Source organism: Catharus ustulatus, chromosome Z (genome assembly GCF_009819885.2).
Source record: "Catharus ustulatus isolate bCatUst1 chromosome Z, bCatUst1.pri.v2, whole genome shotgun sequence".
In the NCBI taxonomy this organism is placed as follows: domain Eukaryota; kingdom Metazoa; phylum Chordata; class Aves; order Passeriformes; family Turdidae; genus Catharus; species Catharus ustulatus.
The window spans coordinates 40688043-40710071 of record NC_046262.2 but is presented as its reverse complement, the minus strand read 5'-3'; the positions used below and the strand labels follow the sequence as shown (position 1 = coordinate 40710071).

At 43.9% G+C, this 22029-nt stretch overlaps 1 protein-coding gene across 11 annotated transcripts in view; it reads left to right on the top strand.

The window, feature by feature from the left end:
• Nucleotides 1–20672, top strand: part of SLC35D2 (solute carrier family 35 member D2) — a 59552-nt gene extending 38880 nt beyond the window's left edge. For 5 of the 11 annotated variants that reach the window (XM_033086128.1, XM_033086125.1, XM_033086120.1 and 2 more), the window contains 3 exons: nucleotides 2838–3000; nucleotides 4284–4347; nucleotides 11211–11833. In XM_033086128.1, coding sequence (XP_032942019.1) covers nucleotides 2838–3000; nucleotides 4284–4347; nucleotides 11211–11304 — 321 coding nt within the window. In that variant the 3' untranslated portion in view covers nucleotides 11305–11833. Of the gene's footprint in view, nucleotides 1–2837; nucleotides 3001–4283; nucleotides 4348–11210; nucleotides 11834–13501; nucleotides 13815–19215 lie in introns of those variants that run through there. The other 6 variants (XR_004420803.1, XR_004420802.1, XM_033086122.1 and 3 more) reach the window with 6 other exon arrangements.
• The last annotated feature ends 1357 nt before the right edge of the window (nucleotides 20673–22029 follow it).

Here is a 22029-nt window from a genome sequence, read left to right as displayed (position 1 = left end):
GTCCTCTGGAGCTTCTCAGGTTCTCAAGTACGAGCCCTTGAAGCCCTCTGCTGCCTGGCCCAGCAATGTGTGACCTACAGCAGAGGCTTGCAGCCATGCCACATACTCAGACTGCTCTTCTGCTAAGCCAGCCCACCAAGCTTGCCTGAAAAATTCAGGGACGTATTCTTTCCTACCAGTTTTTCCAGCTTCCTGTTTTCCTCTTCCTGAGCACAGTGCCACAGTCTGAGAGCATTGGTACACTGCCCTTCAGCCCAGCGGAGCTGTTCAGCCATTTTTTCACATTGCCGCTTGCTGAAAGGCCTTACAGCTGTCAGTTCACAGCGAAGGCTCTTCACATCCTCTGCAAACATAACAAATGGTAACAGTGAGACACTACACAAGCAGAGGACTCTGCTGACCTTAAGCCCTTTCAGTTTCAGGCAAGGAGGGACCAGCCCCCAGCTGCTTCACTCCTCGGAACCCCTGCGGACAGAGCTGGCTTTGGAGCAACTGCACTAGGCAGGACAATCACCAGAAACAAAGCACATGAGGCTCTCACCAAGGATCAGCTCCTTGGCCTTTTTGGCTGACCGAATTGGCTTTCCAGATGGCTCTCGGTCATTTCCAGCTCCAAAACGTGCTGCCAAGCCTCCAGCAGGCTGCACTGCAGGCTCTCCTTCTCTGACCTACAAGTTGTGAAGAAGAAGAGAAATTGTTTCTGGCACAGAGTGGCAGTTTTTCCAGAGAGGTGTGCCTGAGATCTCTTCACCTGAGTACGGAAAATGGCTTGCACAGAAACTGAGATACAGTAAAACTATTTCTACCACTTCAAATAGCAAAGCAGGCCCCTCTAGGTGATTGGGCAGCCTTTCTTCATCACCTAACCCAGCACAGAAAGCCCAGCTGAGTTTGTAAGAGCAGCCAAAGCTCAAATTGCTCTTGCCTGGCATATCCCACACGGGTGGCTGTGCCCACAAAGTCTCTGCCAATGAGCAAAAGTCCAGCCTCTGCTCACAGCCCTGAGCTCATCAGCACTTCCAAGTCACTCTGCAGGTAGACAGAACACAGTGTTCTCCTGCCTGACTTGTCAATATTTAATGTCATTCATAGTGTACATATACACGCTTCATCTGCCAGATGCTCTCTAACTATATGTAACTAAAGGAATGCACCCAAATCTCCAGCTTCTAGAAGCATGAGAAAGAAACCAGAATTAGCTTCTTATCTAAACAAGAACTATCTCGGAGTGGGGGCAGGTATTCTGCTGTTGAAATTACTGGGAGTTCATCAACACTTGTGTCCTTTATTTATGGGTAACTAAGCCTGCAGTGCCCAAATGTCTTGGTAGTCTTTAAAAATGGAGAGGGACCAGCCAAAGCAATGCTGACATGTTACAGAAGTGAGTGAACAAGTGAGCAAGAATTAGTGCTCAGCAAGTATCCCCAGAGACTGTCCAGAAGTCACAAGACATTTCCCTTTTGCTCCTGCTGCTGCTGCTTCAACTGTGAGGTGGAAATTATAATTTGGCAGCCATTTGCCCTGCCCTTGTGCGTTTCACTGCTCGGCATAAGGCCTTGGGTTGCCAGGGCTCTGTATTTCCTTGGACATGCAAGTAAGAGCCTCAAACACCAGAAAGCAAATGATCATTAGAGTTAAATTTATTCCCTGAGCGTCTCTGTTCTATGTTTTCCTGTGATAGAAAGGATTCTGGACCTTAAGGCGGAGGGGTAGATGGTGCCTTCAGTCCTATTTCTGTATTTCTCTGGGAACCTCAGAATTTTGGCTTCACCTCTGAGGAACTCAGCCCAGAAAGTAATGTATTCTTTCTGTTTTTATTGGGGGATTTAAGGTATTTTGGTTGGTTGGTTGCTTTTTTTTGTTTTGGCTTTTTTCCACTGTGGAAAACATCTCTTCCTAATATCAGCGGAGCCTGCCCCCAGCCTAGCTGACTGGACCCTGTGGGCAAAGGCACTGCAGGAAGCCTGGAGAGGAGGCACTGGTGCTTGAGGAGGCTTTGTGCCCTGCCAGCTCAGCGCAGCCCTGGCAATCAAAACTCCCGAAATCCTGCACTCCATGGCAAGATTCCGTTCCTGGCAGCCTGCACTCAAGCTGGCCATGCCCTGGCTCTGTCCATGCCCTGGCGCTGTGCGCTGCGCACGCACACGCACGGCTGTGCCTCCGCACTCCTTCGCACCTGCCCGAGGCTCACCCCATCACAGAGGGGCCCCGCCCCGCCCCCGGCGCCCCCTGGCGGCTGCCGCGCCCCGCCCGCCCCGCGCAGGCGCGTTCCCTTCCCATGGCGCCCCCCAGAGGCAGCCGCCCCTCACTGCGGGCAGGGAGCAGGGATCGGGCCCTGCTGCTGATGCTGTCACTTGGCTCCCTTCTTTTCCATAGCAAAAAAGGCTTCAGAGGAAGCCTTTTCCTACCGTCTCCCTCTGCTTTACTTTGTGGGGTTCGAAGCTCTGTCCCGCAGGCGGCCCTGCTGTGTCCATAAGTGCTGCCGCAGGAAAAGGCCCCTTCGTTCTCCCGCCAGTTGTCACTGCTGGCTCAAAAGCATCACTCAGCTCTGGTGGCAGGAACAGCCCACGGCACAGTGGGTGCCATCCCTGCCCAGCTGAGGCTCTCTGGCAGAGCAGCAGCTGCAGCGTTTGCCTTGGCTTCACCTGGCTTCACAGCTGGCTGTGGCAAGCTGGAGTCTCTGGTTGCTTGGTGAGGTCTGACTTGAGGTGAAAGAGAGGACAGCTCAGCTTGCAGCCTAACACAAATGTTGTTCCTAAGGGCCTGCCTTTGAAAAGCGCTCCCTAAGACATCTCTGCCAGCTGCCTTACTGACACAAACAAATTTCTTTCTCCCAGATGGATGCGGGCCATGCCATCAAAGCTGCCCCTGTAGCAGCATCCTTCAAAGAAGCCTCCTCTGCGCAGCTTGAAAACCACAGAACCAGCAGTTCACCCAGCTCAAGCCAGGAATCAGAGCAGCTGCACCAGGAGAGAGAGAAGCATTGCCTGGAGCTGCTGAGTATGTCCTTGTGCGATCAAGCAGTGTGTTGTATCTTTGCCTCAGCATGAACTGTACCACATTTTCCTCCTCCTGACTTTGGTGTCAGACAGACATTTTGGAGTCCCTACAGAAGCTGTTCATGTGCTTGGAGGCACCCAGGGTGCACTTGGGTGACTCCTTCTTGCCTTTGAGGGCAGCTGGGACTGGGTGGGCTTTGTCTGTACTTCCCTTGCAGGAAAGGCAAAAGCGGGGATTGTTTCCTGAGCAGCAGAAGGCTGCAACACAGCAAATGACTCAGTGAACATGTGTGGGCTACTCTGGCCAAACTAATCAGAATAACTGGCTTCCTAGATGGCCCCTGAACTCCTGACTTTTCACCAGTCATTGGAGACAAAATACTTCAGAGGACTGTGGGCTGGTTTCATACTAGTGTTGGTTTAATGACTGTTAGTGCTTCTACAATTCCTTGTACAGTTCATTTGGATAGGAGTTGTACATTTTGTTTACCCCAACCTCCTTGAAAAGAATATCAGGTGACAGCATAAATACCAGAGGAAGAGATGTTTTCAAATGCCCCAAATATTAAAAAATTATATTCCTAGAACAATCCCTAGGAATCAGAGAGGAAGAGGTCTTTTCAAATTGCACCAAAAGAAGAAAAAGAGGATACTTTTTTTACAGTCCTTCTTTGATATGTTAGTTGAATGGCTGGGAAATACATCAGAGACATATCTATGTGGCACAGTCAGATAAAACTGCCCTGCAGGCAATTCCCAGGAGCAAGCCTGCAGCCCCTCTGCTGCATGTTCCTCCGGTACCAGAAACTTTATCATGGGTAATACCCAGCCAGTAAACATTCTTGGAATACTAAGTACAGTAATTTCACGACTATAAGGCGCACCGGATTATAAGGCGCACTTCTGGGTGTCAGCAACCTTCCGAACTTTTGCCCATATATAAGGCACACTGGACTATAAGGAGCACGTTTTTGCGGCAAGGATCCGCCGCTGGCTCCCCCCACACAGTTGCTGGCCGTGGCCCCGCCAACAGCCGCGACCCCATGGGCCCACCTGCACCTGACTGCTGCGGCCCTGCCAGCTCCCCCCGCAGCTCACAGCTCACACTTCCAGGTTGGCAAATTTCCGAACTTTGTCCATATATAAGGTGCACCGGACTATAAGGTGCACTTCCAGGTTCAGGCCGAAATTTTAATCAAAAGGGTGCGCCTAATAGTCGTGAAATTACTGTACTTACCTCAATCACTGTTTTGAAGTTTGCTTCTTGAATTTTTTTTCTTTCAGGACATGCTGTAAATGTGGGACATCTGGAAAAGAAATACACTGGGTGGAAATGTATTGGCTGTGGGTGAGTGCAGCCACGCTTACTTCTACAGAACCATGGGCCAGGTATTTTGCTGCTGTAATATCAAGTGGGAAGTCAGACCAGTTGCAAGAATTTTCGAACCCTGGCTGTAGATTGTCCCTGCCTCAGTACTGATCACTGGGCATCATCAAAGATAACTGGAAGTTGACAATGTCTTGCCTGCCTCAAGGAGCAGGACCTGCAAGCCCTCCTATCCCTCAAGTGTGTGGAAGCAGTTTGCTTCTTTTCCTAGGAGACATGATTTTGTATGGTTCTAAGTAATATAGAGCCACAATAATGGGTGAAGAACAAGCAGAGACAGAGCAGCTCCCCACCTGATAGTTGTCAAATAACAGCTCTCAGTAGCATTTCTTTCCAATATAATATGGAAAACAATTTCAGTGCTCAGGACCATAAGAAAGGCTGTGTCGTGTTGCCTGACTTTTAGAGATAGAATCAAAAGAGAGAGGTGATAAGGCCCAACAGGACTGTGTGCTTCAGTGCCTGGAAATGCATGACACATGCATAGACATGAAAAGGAAAGGTGAACAATATCCCTGCACACATAATCTAGTGTGTACATTTGAGATTTGTAGCAGTCCTTTTTCTTCCTGTTGGGCCAGCTTATCCCTTGGGCATGCTGCATGGCAGAGGGCTGCTGGGCTGCTGTGCGACTGGCTAAAGAGTAGATAAACCCTGGTGTTTGAGAGACACTGCAGGCGGCAGAGAGCTCCTGAACAGCTTCTCTGTTCTTGCCACTGTTCTGTTTCCAGGGGTTTTGGAACAGTTTATTAGGCTTTTGACACTACCACAGGACGAACGGTAAATGCCAACAGCCCATGAAGATTTTGCAGCTTTTGAGGCTTTCCTTCTGTGGACAGAGCAGAAGGAGAATGCTGCCTGGGGGTAGGCTGCAAAATGCATTCTGGACAGACTTTGTCCTTCCTACTTACCTAGATGAATGCAAGGATGGCAGTGCTGTCTTTCAGAGAGGGACAGACATTCTTGGATTTACAGGAGAAATATGCATAGATTAGCTCCTGGAAACAGCCAGCATTCTGGCCCCATTCCTTTTAAGCCTAGGTAGCCTAGACACAGATAGCATTTCCCATTGTTTTCCATCATGTGTTTCAACTGGAAGATGTAAGGCAAGACCTAAAGATGGAGAGATCTTGTCTGGAGTGGAGTTTTGCATTTCAGTCCTCAGGAGACTGGTCCACACATGCACGCACACACACACACACAGAATGATGAGAGGAAGTTGATGAAGAGCCTTAAACATTAGAGCCTTGTGTTGGTCCTGTATCAGTGACATCTCTTTATAGGATGGTGGTGTCTTGGAGAGCCCCAGTGCTCTTTGGGCTAAAGGTTCAGTGTCCTGAATTCTTGTTTCTGACTCTCAACACACAGAGCTCCATGTTCCTCGTAGTTTCCTTATCCACCTGCAGTGCTGTGCATTTTGACACCCACTAAATAATTACTAGTCTAAACCATGTTCAAGAATGTTCTTCAGAGATGCAAAATCCAAAGTGAAGGAGTTAGGATTTGCTAGGATAGTAACTTTATTTTGAATCGCCTTGGAGTTCTTTTTTGGACAGCATTTTCTCCCTAATGTATGTGTGTGTTTTATTTGGCACACAACCCAGAATGGCAGCAGTTTCTGAAACACTGGTCAAAGCCCCTAGAAATGCTAATGTATTTTCAGAGGTTTCAGTTTTTCCTCAACAGAGCAAAGACCATAATTTAGCAGAATTGTTTTGACTTGCAAAACGTGTGCAAATGATAATAGTGGTGACAAACAAAGGCCATTTGAGAAGTCTGTGTGTGCAGAGAGTGTTATTAGTGTTTTGTGGTTGATGTTTAGAGTCCTGTTTAACTGAAGTCACAAGGCATCCTGAGCAGGTGGAGAAAGAGGCTCTTGTAATGTCTGTTCCTAATGGCTTTCAACGTCGTTGTAGTAGGTGGCCATAAAACAAATTGATCTTCAGCACCAGGACTGTGAGGAGGTGTGGAAAGAACTTGTGGTCACGCGGGAAACGAAGAACCCCAATATTGTCACTTACATAGAAAGGCAATTAGTTGTGGTCTTTGGAAAGGTTTGTTTCCATGCTTGCAAGGCAGAGGATTAAAATCTCTTTGCTCGCTAGTAGAAAATTCATCTTTCTATTAACATCAATCCACTCCTGTATGAGGAATGGGAGGAGATTGCATTTTGTCCACATTCATGGTTCCTGGCAGAGATAGCTTGAGGATTGTTCTCAGAAGCCTGGCTCTCTTACTAAGCCAGCAGCCTGTATGTTCACTGGCTGCATGTTCTTGTGCTGCTTTGGGGAGTGATTTTTTCCACGTGGCGGAGGAGGAGTGCTGAGAAAGTATCAGAGAAATGGTTTGCCTTGCACTGTTCCTACTATTTCCATTGCCTTTCATGGCAAAAGACTACATTATTTTCCAGTTTTGAAATTGTTGTTCCCGTTTGCTGACTGACCTTTATACAAGGTTTTCTAAACGGTGTCCACAGTGTTCCACACCCACGCGCACTGGGTAAAAGCTGTGAAAACGTGTGTCTCCTTTTTGCTGGAGTTAATGGTGGATGGAATTTGTGTATGAAGATGATGAAGCAGTCGTTGGGATGTGTGCACTTCCAGATTTATCTTTGCCATAACAAAACTCCCTTTTCCCCCTGCTTACCACCTAAGCCGTCTCCTTCTGTGCAGATGTGCCTTCCTCATTTAGACAATACAGACTGCAAGCACTGGATAGCCTAGGCGGACATTGTCTTCATTTTATTTTAAGTTGTGCAAGTTTTTCCTGTTTTCCTGTTGTTATATGTGTTGTATTGACTTTGCTTAAAGAAAGGGTGCTTCCTGTGTAGCTTGTATGTGTGTGTAATTTCTGCTTCTGTTCTTTTTCTCCGGGAAGTAAGGGGTTTAACACAGTGAAGGCTGTGTGTGTGATTTAAGTTACTAGTTTTCCTATAGTAGTCCTTCTTCTCTAACCCATAAAATGAGTGAAAATCATAGTACAGAAGATAAAGCTGCATTTTATGCTTTGCTGGCTAAATACAATTCCAAACCATCTAAAGTGGGGGAAGAATGGGCACACAATAACTGATTTAATCTACAAAATGTGATTGATAGAATACAATCTTTGCAACATCAAACAAAATTCAAACTGGGCCAAAATAAGACCATTCTCTGCTCAGTTTTGGGAGCCTGCCTTATGGCAACTATGGAAACTCACTCTAGGCGAAGAAGTGACGAAAAAGCAATTATTGACTCTACACAAAATTTAGTGGAAATTTTGCAAAAACAATTAGATGAAAAAAGGAATAAGAATCACATTTTAAGGGATGAAATTAATTTTTTTAAAGCCTCCCTAAGACTAGAATATCTCCAAACATTAAAACACACTGACTCACCAACAGAAACAGAAGAGAAGGAAATCAATCAAATAAATCGTCATAAAGAACTAACTGGGATGAGAAATTGTGGGGAACATTGCTGCCCTAGCTTGAAACCGGTAATTAAACCAGAATTCAATTGTATCAATGATGAGGATTTTGACCCACAAGTAACCACTAAAGAAATCCTATTCACTGCTGCTGAATTGTCAGACCAAGTAATTAGTGGGTACTGGGGACATGGGGTTTCCTTAACAACAGGAGACCAACGTAACTCATGGTCCCTAACTCAGCTTATTGGGCAGGGGGACTTCACCTCTTGGAAAGGAAAGGCCCTGTAGCTTTAATTGGTACCCCCAACCAACTCATAGAAAACTTTCACAAAGCTGCCTGCTTGCAAATTATGCTTGAAATAAAATTCACTGCTGGCTATAAATCACCTGTGCAATTACCTGTAAATGTAAAACAATGCCCTCTTCCCTCTGGTGCCAAAGAAGGGATCAAACCAGTTATACAGGATTTGCAAGACCAGGAAACAATAATTAATACTAATTCTTCTTTTGACTCTCCTATATGGCCAGTGCAAAAACCCAAACCTGACAACGTGGCTGTTTATCAATTTATTAATAGTTTTTCTGTGGGAGAAGGCGAAATAGAAGTAGTGGGGAATATTGAACAAAAAATAATCTCCCGTTTGGAAAGCCTTAATTTTCAAATTACCCCAGCGAAAACTCAAGAACCTTCTCAGAAACTGAAGGCATTGAAGACAACCACCACTGGGACCCTCCCTGCTGACGGGTTGGTCCAGAGCTCCTCAGTAAGGAAGTGGTATGACCAGATAGAGCATTACTGTAGCACCTTCTCAGTGACAAAAGGAGCTGTAAAAAATCTGACAATTCAAGAAACTGAGAGCTTGGCTAGTAGCCAAAACAAACCTGCCTCGATAATCACTGTAGCCTCTCCTTTCTCCCCCAAACAGACAGGAAATTCTTGGTTTAAGAAAAGAATGATAAGAGACAGGGAGCTAGTAGTAGTTTGGAGTTTGCTGATAGCTGTTTGGGGTGTTTTCCAACCTGAGGTACAGATTGCCTCTCTTGTTTGCATCAACACTGACTCCTGTGCTGTGTCTAAAGGAGGTACAGAGTGGCCTCCACTCAACAGAATTCCTGTCCACGTTACATGCTGAATAGTTCCATCATTTTAACCCCCTGCCTCTTTGTGGCAGATTCTGTTGTGTTTACTTTTCACGGAACACTGCAGGACATGAAGATAAATTGCTGAATCCCTCATCAAACTTGTATATGGTTATGGCACAGGACCTCACAGCTGTATTCTATACTCTGAAATCTAAAATCAGAATTGTTGGTTTAACTTAATTGTTGTACAATTTTTCCCGTAAAATCATGTGTGGTAAAAATAATACAAAATACTGGGGATAACCTGATGTTAATGTTGTAACACCTAACACTCAACCACCGGTTATACTGAACCTGAAAATTTTTGAAATTGGACCGTATATACAGTAAATTCACGAATACAAGCCGCACGGAGTATAAGCCGCATATCCGGTGTGTTGGCAACATTGATGTCTTTGTCAATAAATAAGCCGCACCCGGAATATTAGCCGCACTTTAGTTCGCCGCGAACTTTCACAAAGTCGTCATTTAGTAACACAATCGCGGGATCGCCGGGGCTTACTGGCTTACTGCCGACCTCGGAAACATTGTTTCCAAGTGAAAAAAGACACACCCTTTATTTACAAGCCGAAAAAGACAGGAACAATAGTGTGGTCATTTTGCGAGCATTCCCAATGGATCTGCATTGCCTTTAAACAGCCGCTCAGCCGCGCGGGCAGGCAGCTGAGCTCCGAGCGGAGCCACATCTCCGTGCTGGCACAGGAGCGGCCGCTGTAGCCCTCGCAGCCCCGCGGGGCGAGCGGCCGCTCTAGCCCTCTCCCTGCAGGCTGAGCGGCTCCCCCAGCCCTCTCCCTGCGAGCCCAGCCAGCCCTGCAGCCACACAAGACTGAAAACACTTTAAAAAGTACAGAGAAATATCACACACTTTTATCGAACTGCCGAGGTAACTCGCCGAGGTAACTCACCCCGATAACAACCCCCACCCCTCAGTAACGCCGCCATCCACAGGCAGGCAATAAGCTGTTCTCTGATTGGTTCATCATCAGAACAACGGGAAACCATGGATTTCAAACTGTTTTGGCTTGGGACTGGACTGGTATGATACTAGGTAAGGGCAGATATCACATTTTTGTTCATAAATTAGCCGCACCCAAATATTAGCCGCACTTCCGGGTTTCCACCAAAATTTTTGTCTAATTGCTGCAACTTGTATTCGTGAAATTACTGTAATTAAAATTGTTTAATTTGGCATAGCTTTTCAAACAAGACAAATTGTCAATAAGAGACATAACCGGTGTTGTGGGAACAGGATTGGGAATTTTGAATAGCATTGATTCAGAAATACTGATGGATCTGATGGATAAATTTGCTATAACATTTCTTTAGCTCTAAGTTGTGTCCAGGCTCAATTGTGGATGCAATCAGTTGCTGCCTCTATTATAAGAGGAGGTGAGGAACGTACTTTTCCTACTGAAATTTGGTAATCTGGGATACTGCCACTAACTTTGAAAGAGAATTCCAATCCTGGTGGAACCTACTAAATTTTACCTACGACCCCAGCACAAACACAGCCACAGCCTTTGTACTGACAGAATGCAATGCTTCAGTGCATTCAATATTCCCTGTCATTGCATTAGGGCTGAATCATGAAGGAGCTGTTCTCTATCCGTTGAGCATAGAAAATGGGCCCATCAAATTGGTGGGAAGTGGCAAACTGTTAATTTGGAAACTTGCATTGTCTGGGAACAACGGGAGTTTATCTGTGAAAGTAACGCAATCAGAGCTCAAGATATTTTCTTAGACACAGAACAGAATGATTGTAACTTTGAAAATCATGCAAACGAAATTCCTTGAAACACCTTTAGGCAATAGATGTGCACGCTTAAAAACTGCTTGTAATAGTTTTTTTGTTTTTGTTTTTTTGTTTTAGTAGTGAGTACGGAAAATTATTCAAATCTTTGTGTCTGTAATTTCACTAAAAATGCAAGATGTGATTTTTGCTTTTGTAGAACCTGTTATTGATTAAAACTGCTTATTTTTTGTTTGTGCTGCATTTTTGAATATTAATTTAAAATTGCTTAGTTTAGTCGTTTTCCTTTTGGAATATTGATTAAAATTTATTATTTTAGTTGCATTGTATTTTTTATTTTCTTTGTAATCAGAAATTGATTATTTTCTACTTAAGGAAAAAAAAATTTGAATAATTGAAAATTGATTATTTGTTTGTTTTCCTTTTCTTTTTTTTTCTTTCCCTTATCTTCTGCCTGCTTTTCTATTCTGTCTACCTTCCTGTCTCTATTTTTCTGGGATGTGCTACCAACTTGGACAAGTCCTGAGGACTTCAGAACAACACCACAAAGAAGCACTCCTGGCAATGATCATGATTCATGGGGTGGTGTAAGGGTCGGTCTGAAGATTGCCTGATTCTGCCTCACAATCATCATCAGAGACTGAGACCCTGAGACCCCTGGACCCCACTTCTCACTCCGGGCAGGAGCTGCTGGGCCTGGCTAGGGTGGATGCTTGCCAATGGACTGTGTTCAGGTGTGTGCTGTACTGTCAAGGTGCACTGCATTCAGGCAGGTATGGCCTGAAGGAGCCGTACTTTCTGCGCCTGAGCGATAGGCCTCACACACAATAGTCCATGAATCTCCTTACCTTTTGGCCAGCAGCCACTCACCTTAAAATGGGCTATAAAATTACTACTTTCTGTAGAGACTGTGAGACTTCTTTCTCCCCACAGATGGAAGACCCATCTGCTGGTAGCTATTCCCCCTATTCTCTCTTCTCTACCTCATCTTTATCTCTGTCCCTCTCACCATTACCCCAAAACTGAGTTGTTTGCCCTCAATAAAGTGCTTTGCTGCTTGCTGCTGAACAAAACCTGTTCTATGGAATAAACCAGCTATTCAAATACAGTAATTCCACAAATACAAGCCGCACCATTTTCACCAAAATTTTGGTGGAAACCCAGAAGTGCGGCTAGTACTCCAGGGCGGCTAATATATTAACAATATTCTAAAAGCTGCCAACACGGAAGTAAGAGCCCGCGGCAGCCCCAAGCCAAGCTGGAGCCCGGCCAGCCCCAGCAGAGGTGGGAAAGCCTGGCAGAGGCGGGGCCAGCGGTGCGGGGGGCAGGCAGCAGAGCCCAAGCCAGCAGGGCGGGCGAGCCCGGCAGAGCGGGGGCTAGCAGTGCAGGGGAGCCCGGCTGCTCAGGGGAGCATGGCAGAAGCGGGAAGCCCGGCGAGTGGGGCTGCCCAGCGGCGCAGGGAAGCCCAGCAGAACTGGGGCTAGCAGTGCGGGGGAGCCCAGCAGAACCGCGGCTAGCAGTGCGGGGGAGCCCAGCAGAACCGCGGCTAGCAGCGCAGGGGAGCCCAGCAGAACCGGGGCCAACAGCGTGGGGGAGCCTGGCAGTGCGGGGACCTGCAGTGCCGGCCAGGGCGAGCAAATGCGGTGGCAGCAGTGCGGACGGTGAGGGGGAAAGACCGAGCCTGGCGGCGACAGCGGCAGCACCGCCTGGCCGGCCCTGAGCGGCCCCGCCGAGCCGTGGCACCGAGCTGGGCCACTTGGCCCCGTCAGCAACCATGAGCAGGTCGAGACTACCCGGCCCCGCTCCGAGCCAGTAAACCCCACTATGCCGCGATCCTGTTACTAATTGGCAATTTTGTGGAAGTTGCACACGGATCCTCGCTACAAATGAAAGTGCGGCTAATACTCGGGTGCGGCTTTTTTATTGACAAAGACATCAATGTTGTCGACGCACCAGGAGTGCGGCTTATACTCCATGCGGCTTGTATTTGTGAAATTACTGTACTTGGGGAAAAAAATTGTAAAAGGCATTATTCAGCCCAGACTGTCAAAGAACAGAGAAAAACTAGTTCTGTCTTACAGCACGGGATCACTTCTGGCTGGACACATCTTCCAGCATTCTTTGGCCCCAACTTGGTAAGGGTAATTGTTTGAGCTCCTACTGAGCTCCAGCTGAGGCTGCATTAGAAATCAAGATATTTTACTCTATATTTCCCAAAACACTGCTTGAGAAAGATGATTTACTAGCAGTAAAAGAAAACTTGTATACATATGAACCTACACAAACACAGTAGAGACTTGGACAATATTATGATTTCAGAAGACAACAAAAACATAAGAAAATAACTTCTCCCTTCAACAGTCCTTTTCAAAATGAAATAGGGATACAAAAATTTAAAGAAGACATCCTGCCATTTTAGAAACATTTACTTTCATCTAGAACTGTAAACCACAAATATTCAACCAAAACTAGAAAAGCAATCTAGATCCTATTCTCCCTTTTCAGACTGGGAAGGAGCTTGAAAACAAAATGAAAACTAAATATGTGGCGGGCATAGTTCTAAACAGGCAAATAATACTTCCAGGACTCACAGGAGGGCAGAGGGAAAACCTGCATAGCAGAAACTTGACCTTGAGTTTCCTGCATCCCAGAAGACTGGTTTAATATAAAACTTCTCTCATACATGTTTTAGCTAATTTTTTTTAACTTAGCCTTTTAAAACTGATTTCCCAAATAAAATATGACCATTGGAAGATTTCCAAGAAAGCTACGCTAGAAATTGAACTGATGCACATTTATTTATGCACACAGACATGAACACAGGGGAACACCTTCCATCTAACCACGAGGCTGAACAGAACTTTCTGCCACAGGTAAAAGCTGCACTGGCCATTCTTCCAAAACATCTGATGTGTGACAAACTACTGCCAGCTCCAGATGTGTGACTGACACAGCAACAGGAGCAAGGCACCAGGATTTCCAAAGCTGTCACTGATCAAAGGAACCAAGTTGCTTCCCTGGGGTTCATTGATGCCAGAAAAACAGGGTTCAGGATTACAGTAATTTCACTATTATAAGCCGCACTGACTATAAGCCGCACTTCCGGGTGCCAGCAACTTTTCATTCTTTGTCCATACATAAGCCGCACCTGATTATAAGCCGCAATAAAGTTACAATAAAGAACGTGATAAAAGGTATCTATTCTATCACCATCTGTTGAGGGTGGGGGCAGTGATCCTTATCTCAATGGCAGATATTCTGCTAATGGGCCATCCATTTAAACCAGGCAGGGCATTGTTCTTTATCTTTTCAAAACTCATCCTTCCTCCAGTGAGTCATTTTCTGCTAATGGCCCATTGAGTCCCACTTTGGGACTGATAAAATTACTGCATCCCATTGGAAGTTGCTCCAGCCAGGGGAAAGAGCCCAACATTTCTTACCAAGATAAAAACAGAGGTTTTGGGACACTAAGGGAGCCCCTTTCTCCACTGGACTCCAGAGGAAAACTGGGATTTCTTCACATCACCACTGGACCTTTAGAGGGAAACTGCACCTTCTGCAGGAGCACTGCTTCAACTGAATCACATCTGTCACTGCAGGAGGATGCAACCACCATTTAATGGGACTGCTACCAACACCCTGCCTGACAGGGTGTCAGGTTATACTCTGACTTTGTCAGGGTTTGGAGTTTGTTTCTTTGTAGTACTGTATTTCTATTTTAATTTCCCTAGTAAAGAACTGTTATTCCTAATACCCATATTTTTGCCTGAAAGCCCCTTGATTTCAAAATTATAATAATTTGGAGGGAGGGGGTTTACATTCTCCATTTCAAAGAGAAGCTCCTGCCTTTCTCAGCAGACACCTGTCCTCCAGACTAAAACAGCAACTTTCCATTCTTTGTCCATATATAAGTCGCACCTGATTATAAGCCGCACTTTGGGTTCAGACCAAAATTTTAGTCAAAATGGTGTGGCTTATAATCGTGAAATTACTGTACTCAAAATCATCTGTGCTGTGACAGGAAACAAATAAAAGCTTAATTTGGGGAAAAGAAGTTACACTGAGTGCCACATTGGAAGGACAAATCATTGTCTCAGAGGTTAAAAGTCAGGTGATTGAAAAAGGTGACAGAAATCAGATGCCTTCAGCACTGGTGTTTGAGTGTGGCTTAGAGCACCTGAAGTGGGAGACAGTCCCACAGCTCATGGCCCTGCCTTTGACGAGGATGCAGCCCCCCTCCCGTGGGGACTCCTCTTTCTTTCCAAGGAGAAAAAGTCAATCCTGCACTAAGCACTAAGCAGTGACCCCTGCTCCTCCTTTTCCCAGGTGTGCCATCACAGCAGGGCTTTAAAGACAAAATTTCGCAGGGGAAAGTGAAAAGCACAGTGAATTATTGTTTTCCAGAAGGAACCAGCCCATCTGCTCTTCTCAGGATGACAAGATTATATTGCTTGCATGCAGTGACCTATGGACAAAGGGCACTAAGGAAAAGCAGATTCTTAATCACCTTCCATGGTATAAAGAGATGCACATTAAAGTTGGAATGTTAAAACTTGGACTCTGGCATAGGCAAGGTAAACCTGGTGGCAGCACTGAGATGAAGAATATTTTACACAGTCCATAGTTGTCCTGTGTTCAGTCTCCTAAGGCATCACTTCAGAAAAGACACTGGCATGTCTCTTCAAATATCAAGATTTTCACTGTGTTTCCATATACATCCCTTGAAAAATAAAAATCCAAAAATATTTTGCTAATTAGAAAAATTAATTGGTTTTAGCTACTATCTAGAGTGCATGTATGGTTCCACATGTAAAAAAAGCCTCAATTGCAATTTCATGTGAGCTCAAGAAGAAGAAAAAAGACAGTAAACTAACACAAGATGGATGCTGTATTTATAAAAATAAAAAACAAAGTCCTTGACAAGAAAAATGAAACCAAGAGTATTTTCTATTTAACTGGGATGTAACAGGTAAGTTAAGAGCCAAAATGGAATTTCCTTTGCATAACAGAAGTTTTCTTATCTGGAATTTAATTCACATTTTAGCAATTCCCATTTCTAATATACTCCAGGCAGAGCAGAAAAGGTTTGAAAATTACCAACAGTATATTCCAAATAAGATGATCTTGCTTCACCCAGAGAAATATAATAAGAATATTTTTCATTGCTGAATTACTTACAAAAGTTATTTTTAGAGATGTTTAAATTGTTGTCAGTCATTGACACTGGGGAGAAAGCAGGTCTTATTCTCAAGATGAGTAGCAAAATATTTTTGTCAGGGATTTCGCTCTTAGCAGGAGCTGAGCATTCAAAAATTTAAGACCAAAGAAAACCATCCATGCTGCCAGCATTACCAAAGGCAGATTCCAGAAGTTTTTCAGTTCATAGCAAAGCTAGCACGAGCATCCTTTTAAAGATATGACTCAAATTCAAAATACTGAAGTGCAAAGTTGTTGTGGAATCCAAGTTATATTTTACAAAAGGAAAAGGCAGCTCTAAGAACTCCCACTGCACAGGAGGTTATTACAAAGCTGTGCAGAGCACAAAGTGCACCTATAAATTCACATATAATTCAAATAAACTGAGAGCCAGGGTCAGACCTGCTACCCACACCCCCAGCCAGTTCATAGCCTCCCCTGAGTTCCTCTCAACCTCAGGCACTGATTTGTTGTTCAGCACCAACAGCACAGCTGTGAGGCCACAGTCACCCTGAAACCCTTAAAGAAAAAAATAAATCCCAAAAAAAGACTATTTGCTAAACAGTGTATAAGCACCAGGCAAATAGCAAGGCAATGAAGTAGCAATGAAATTGCTGAGAACAGGCCACGTAGAGCTATTTTGGTTTCCTTGGCAGGGGAACTGTGCTGGCAGACATGGGACAGCAGCAGTTGTGATGTGCCCTGAATTCAAGAGGGTTTTCTGCCACAGCCTCAGGTGGCAGCGTCCTAAGCAAGCTCATGAAACAGGGCACAGCTCCTGGAAAATTGTACTTTAAAGTGTCATCAGTAGTTGGCTGTCAACTTGTAATTTGTAACTTGTAACTTAAAATTTGATCTTGTAAATGGTTCAGACTCAACTACCTTCAACAATTTCTTTACTGGCTAACACAATAAAATCAAGCAACTATAACAATTAGAAGGGTCAACATATTGGGAGTGGCTGCAAGAACTTTCAAAGACAAGACTTCAAACAGATTTTGGCAAGTTGAAGAAAAGAGTTCAAAACCAAAAGAGATAAGACAGATGAAGGAATGCCTACAGGTCTACATGGACATTAAATGGAAAATACAAATTCTGACCAAGAGGGTTAAATTGTTGACATTTATCATAAACTCATTGACCAACTGTGGGGAAAGAGTGCCTGCTAAAAGGCACAGATAGCTGAGTCCAGTTTATGCTGTAAGTTTTTAAATAGCTTTCTTGGTAAGTTCGGAGAAAGTGGAAGAGCTAAAGAACTGGAAAACACCATTTCAAGAACAGCTGAAGGAAAGCAGTTTTCTCTGAGAGGAAAATGTCATGTGGCCTTGCAAGACAAAAAAAAAGGTGTCAAAAGGACAACAGTCAATAGTTTTCCATTTCCACTTGAGAATGTATTAATTAGCTCAGTTTGGATGAAAGAGATTCACTTCAAACATCAGGATCGTGCCAACATGGGAGGAAATTAAAACAACACACTTTAGTTATTTGCAAAGACTTTGGAGTTCACCTCAGCTTTCTCCAAAGCCCATTTCTACCAGAAAAACCAGGGAATATTTAATTCCCATTACCCAAAAATGCATTAGACGATCCTCCTGGCTCTCCACTTGCAGCAATTTCTAGGAAATCCAGTGCAAACTTCGGCTCCATGGCTAACATTACATGGAGAATGCAAAGATACCACACTAAGAAATACATGAATTAACTAATGTTTCATACCTGCAGGCCTGTGTAACTTGCTCAAATTACCTGCAGAATGGCATTTATAGCAGAATTTAATCTGGATTATACATGACAAACAATTAGCAAACAATGCCATGGGTTCATGGGGGATTTTTAAGCCTGCTACCAGTTCTGGAGTGTAAGTATGAAGCCAGATTACTTTCTTCTAGGATGTTTTGGCTCCACCTGGAAACCTCTTCGCTAGTGCTGCTTACCCTTCCTTCAAACTGGTCAATTTAAACAACCAGGGAAAACGACCCATGGCCACTTTAGGGAATGCATGGATTAAATCAGAAGCTTTGAGGGGAAAAGCTGCAAACAAGACAATGGGTTTGCACCTCTGTGATGGACATAAAACCACTCACAAAACAAATGGTGTGATCTGCAACATAAGAGCAGACAGGAGGAAGAAAATCTGCACTAAATGCCAAGAGCCAATAGTCTGCAGAACCAGCAGAGATTTGGAACAGCCTGTCTGATGGTGTGGACAGGCACTGAAGACTACAGTGGAGTTTTGTTCCTACAGCCTTTGTAGAGTGTGATAAGAACCAGTAAGAGCACTGAGATGCTGCTGCTTTAGAAGATCCCCAGCAAAAGGCCATGGCTTGCTCAGCTCCAAACCTCTGGTCTCAAGTCAAACCCAAACTGGTCTTTTCCAAGTGAAACCATTTTGTATGAAGGAAGCAGAGTGACATACCAGGATGGGAACCATCACATGGGACAGATGATGCTGAGAACCCAACATGGACCGCACAGAGTTTTTAGAGTACACAGGAGAGCAGGAGCAATTACATCCCAGCCTGAGTAGAAGTGCACTGGATGAGCTCCCAGAGTCCATCCCCAGCTTTTTGCTACTCAAAAATACTCCAGTGTGGGTGCTCCCAAGGATGCTACTGTGAGAAATTGCAAAATCCACCCTCCCTATGAAGACATTTCCCTAAGGAGTCCCTATGGACACAGTGATTCATCTCTACCTTAATCAGCTTGAGAAAGCAAAAACAAAAGTAAAAGAATGGCACTACTCAGTTACATTTACTGCAATATTTGGGCAATTTCCTTTCATATTAAAGCACCTATTAAAGCATGAATAGGCAATAAAAGTTCTACAAGCTGTTTTTATTTTTAAAGCCAACTGCAAATCATGCAGTGTTGCTAGCTTAAAAAAAGTAAAAAAGCATTGTTCTGCTTTGAAATCGATGAAGACAGATTTGTGTCCTTCCTGCTGAGGAGCACCCCTTTGCTTTCTAAATTCTTTATGGCATTTAGGTGTGTCTAGGTCTGATCTTACTTTCAGACTTGGAAAACTTTATGCCTAATAGATTTATCTATACACAGTTTGTAATAATTAATATTGAGTAGCTACCTGGATTCATAATGTTTCATAATTATTAATTCAGCATACTGTCAGTCATGAAGGATCTGTTCCAGGTAAATGAGAGTTAGCTGGTGTGCAATCTGTCTGCAGTTCAGGCAAGGCTCAAATTGGGCTCATCCTGGTGGTAAAATGTATAGACTGGAGTAGTGGTCTGCCGGTCAATAGTATAGACAACACAGATGTCTTCATTTTAGCTCTGGTATCTTGTTCTGTATGTTGATTATCTTGCCTTCAGCTTGCAGATTCACCGTAGGACATGAGGATTTCTTCTTCTTCAAGACTTTGGTTTTTTTTGGTCTCTGGAGATTGGGATGTGTCCCACAGGACAATGAAGAGCATGGAACTTTAAAAGGTCTGAAAAATCAAGACTGTCAGAAAGGAAAAACTGAGAGAATCAGTCACAAGTGGAGAAGTGCAGCATTGCACTTAATCTCATGGGACATTCTTCATTGCACCTGTTGTGAGTAGTATGTTAACTGTCTGGAGATCTGCCAGAAAGGAGAATCCTGTTCATCTGACATGGGGTCAAAAGAAATTTTATTATACACATTTGAGAATGGAGAAACATAGCTCCATAGAAGACACTTATTAATTGAACACCTGTCTCTCTACTCCATGTTTCTGAACTGTACTTGGCTAAATTGTAGAGTAAAACTTACACCTGCCTGACACATAGATGGAGTTTGCTCTACTTTTTATTTATCTTGTATTTTTTAACTGGAAATACTCTCTCTTACATTAAAAGACTATAGTAGGTTTAATGCCTTTGCATGTATAACAGAAGACTCTCCACAGATCTCAGTCCTACTCTTATTTTTTAAAGAATACTGGAATAATGTCAGTATTTTAGAAATTGGGGTTTAAGTGCAATCCTTTTGATCGCAAAACATATCTTTCTGTTGGCAGAGTCAGTTACGGGACAAATACCTCCTGTGCATTTAGAAAGGAATATTTCAGAACCTCTACTATCTCCATCTATTTCACCTACCAATGGAGTATTTCCTCACAACTTCGTACACTTAGTCATTAAACAGAGCAATAAAATTACAGGCTTATTCTTGGAAACTATTAAGGCATTGTATATATACGTGTATGCAGAGCTGGGTGAGTACTGAGAAAACATTTCTTAGTAAATCAAAAGTGCTTATGCCATGCATTCTTGTTCTACTGAGCTCATGTGGTATCTGTTTGAATAACACCTTCCGTGTGAGGAGAGATTTATTTGAGATGCCAAGGATGGTGGTAAAGATCCTCCCAAAGAAGTAGTGTGCATATCTGAGTACCTGTGAAGTGTTTCGCTTGTGTGGTAGCCACTGTCAACGTATAAGTTTCTCTTGTCCTCTGTACACACTATCAAACAGAACTAAAGAAGGTTCTTTTAAATAATGGATATACAAATGCCCTCTTACCCAGAAATGCAGTTTTTCACTTTTCTCCATTTCACCTAGAATTGATTTTATTATATAACTGTTCCACAGAATTGCAATAGAAACTGTATTGTTTAGATTTAATCCTAGTACAGGTGCTGTCATTAGTAGAAGTACTTGAATGTGAGAGTAAAATAAGGAAAATTCAATGTTATAATTTGCATTTGGAAATAGCATACTGAATTTGTTATTGTATAATCAGGCAAATCTTTATTGTTTAAGCCCGTAGCGGAAAAAAAAAGGAGCATCACAGTGCAACAGAAAAATTATAGTGTAAAATTGGCTTGTAACCCTAGAAAGTAAGTAAAGTTTGCCTTCACCATTTGTTTTGAAAGATGGGACGTTTTATGTTGCAATTTTTCCCTTGCAATTCCTACTTAGAATAAGATATAAACCATGTCAGTCTTTAAAAGCAAAACCACAAAAGCCTCTTTAATGTCTGATGATTATATTCTTTTTAAAATTACTTTTTGTCAGGGATGCTGTCCATTTCATATAGAAGACACAAAATTATGAGGCAAATATGAACTAATTGACTGTTCCCAAGATACAAATGTCCTTGATTTGAAAATCGTATGTGGCAGTCAGTCTCAATTTAAAGCAGCCTTGGCATTTAAGCAATAAGGTACAATCAGTCAATAAGCTGAGTGCAACAGCTCCTTGTTAAACAGTGTGGAGGCCGATGGCCCACCTGGGACAGAACTTGTCCCCCTCCCCTGGAGGAAATGCCTTTAAGCACTCCCTCTTCTTAGTGGTGATGGAAAAGTTATCCCCGATATGCCCCTCTGTTATATGTGTGGCCAGCGGCGATCTCTGTTAGGGTGTGAGATCACTCACCGCACATAGTGGTGGTTTGAGAGTTCTTATTTTTCAACCCGGGCACCGAAGGAAGAGTCAAAAGCCGTTTTCTGAGGTTTCCAAGGTTGTTCATTCTTTCTTATCTAAGGAATTTTCTCTCTGACTTGCAGCGGTTCATCCTGCACCTCCTTCAAGGCTTTCTGCCTGCCCTCCAGGGCAGAACTTATCTTTTATACTATAAATTACTCATACATTGTTTATAATTAATCTCCAATACATGACACCTACATTGCGTTGTCCAGTTTTCCCTTAAACCAGTCCAGAACTGACATCCTAACCCAAAAGATGGATGCCGTGAAGAAGAAGAGACATACTACGCCCTAATTCCTCCATCTTGTGTTCAGATCCCTAATATAAACAATTTTTAAAACTTCACTTTTCTACTTTCTAACAATCTAATTTATACTCTACTTATTTTTTTGTGACTTTGTGATTCTTCGTATAAAGACGGTAATTTCTCCCAGGGACTTAAATCGAACTCACAGTGGTTTTGGACATCTTGCCAAGGCACCTTGCCCAGATTCCAGGGAAGCCAGGGGAATATCCTGGTTTCCCACAATATGTTAATCGGTTGTGCCCTATTGCCCCCCCCCCCCTTCCCCTTTGTACCGCCCCTGTTATCCTCAGTTTCATCCCGTGTATGAAACCTGCTCCCTCAGACCCCTCGAGCTAGTTCATCCCTGGACCCCTCTGAGGAAGAAGACCAATTCGCCTTGGAATTCCAAATGCTGCTCCCGTCCCTCTCTCCAGTGCTGGCCGAAGCG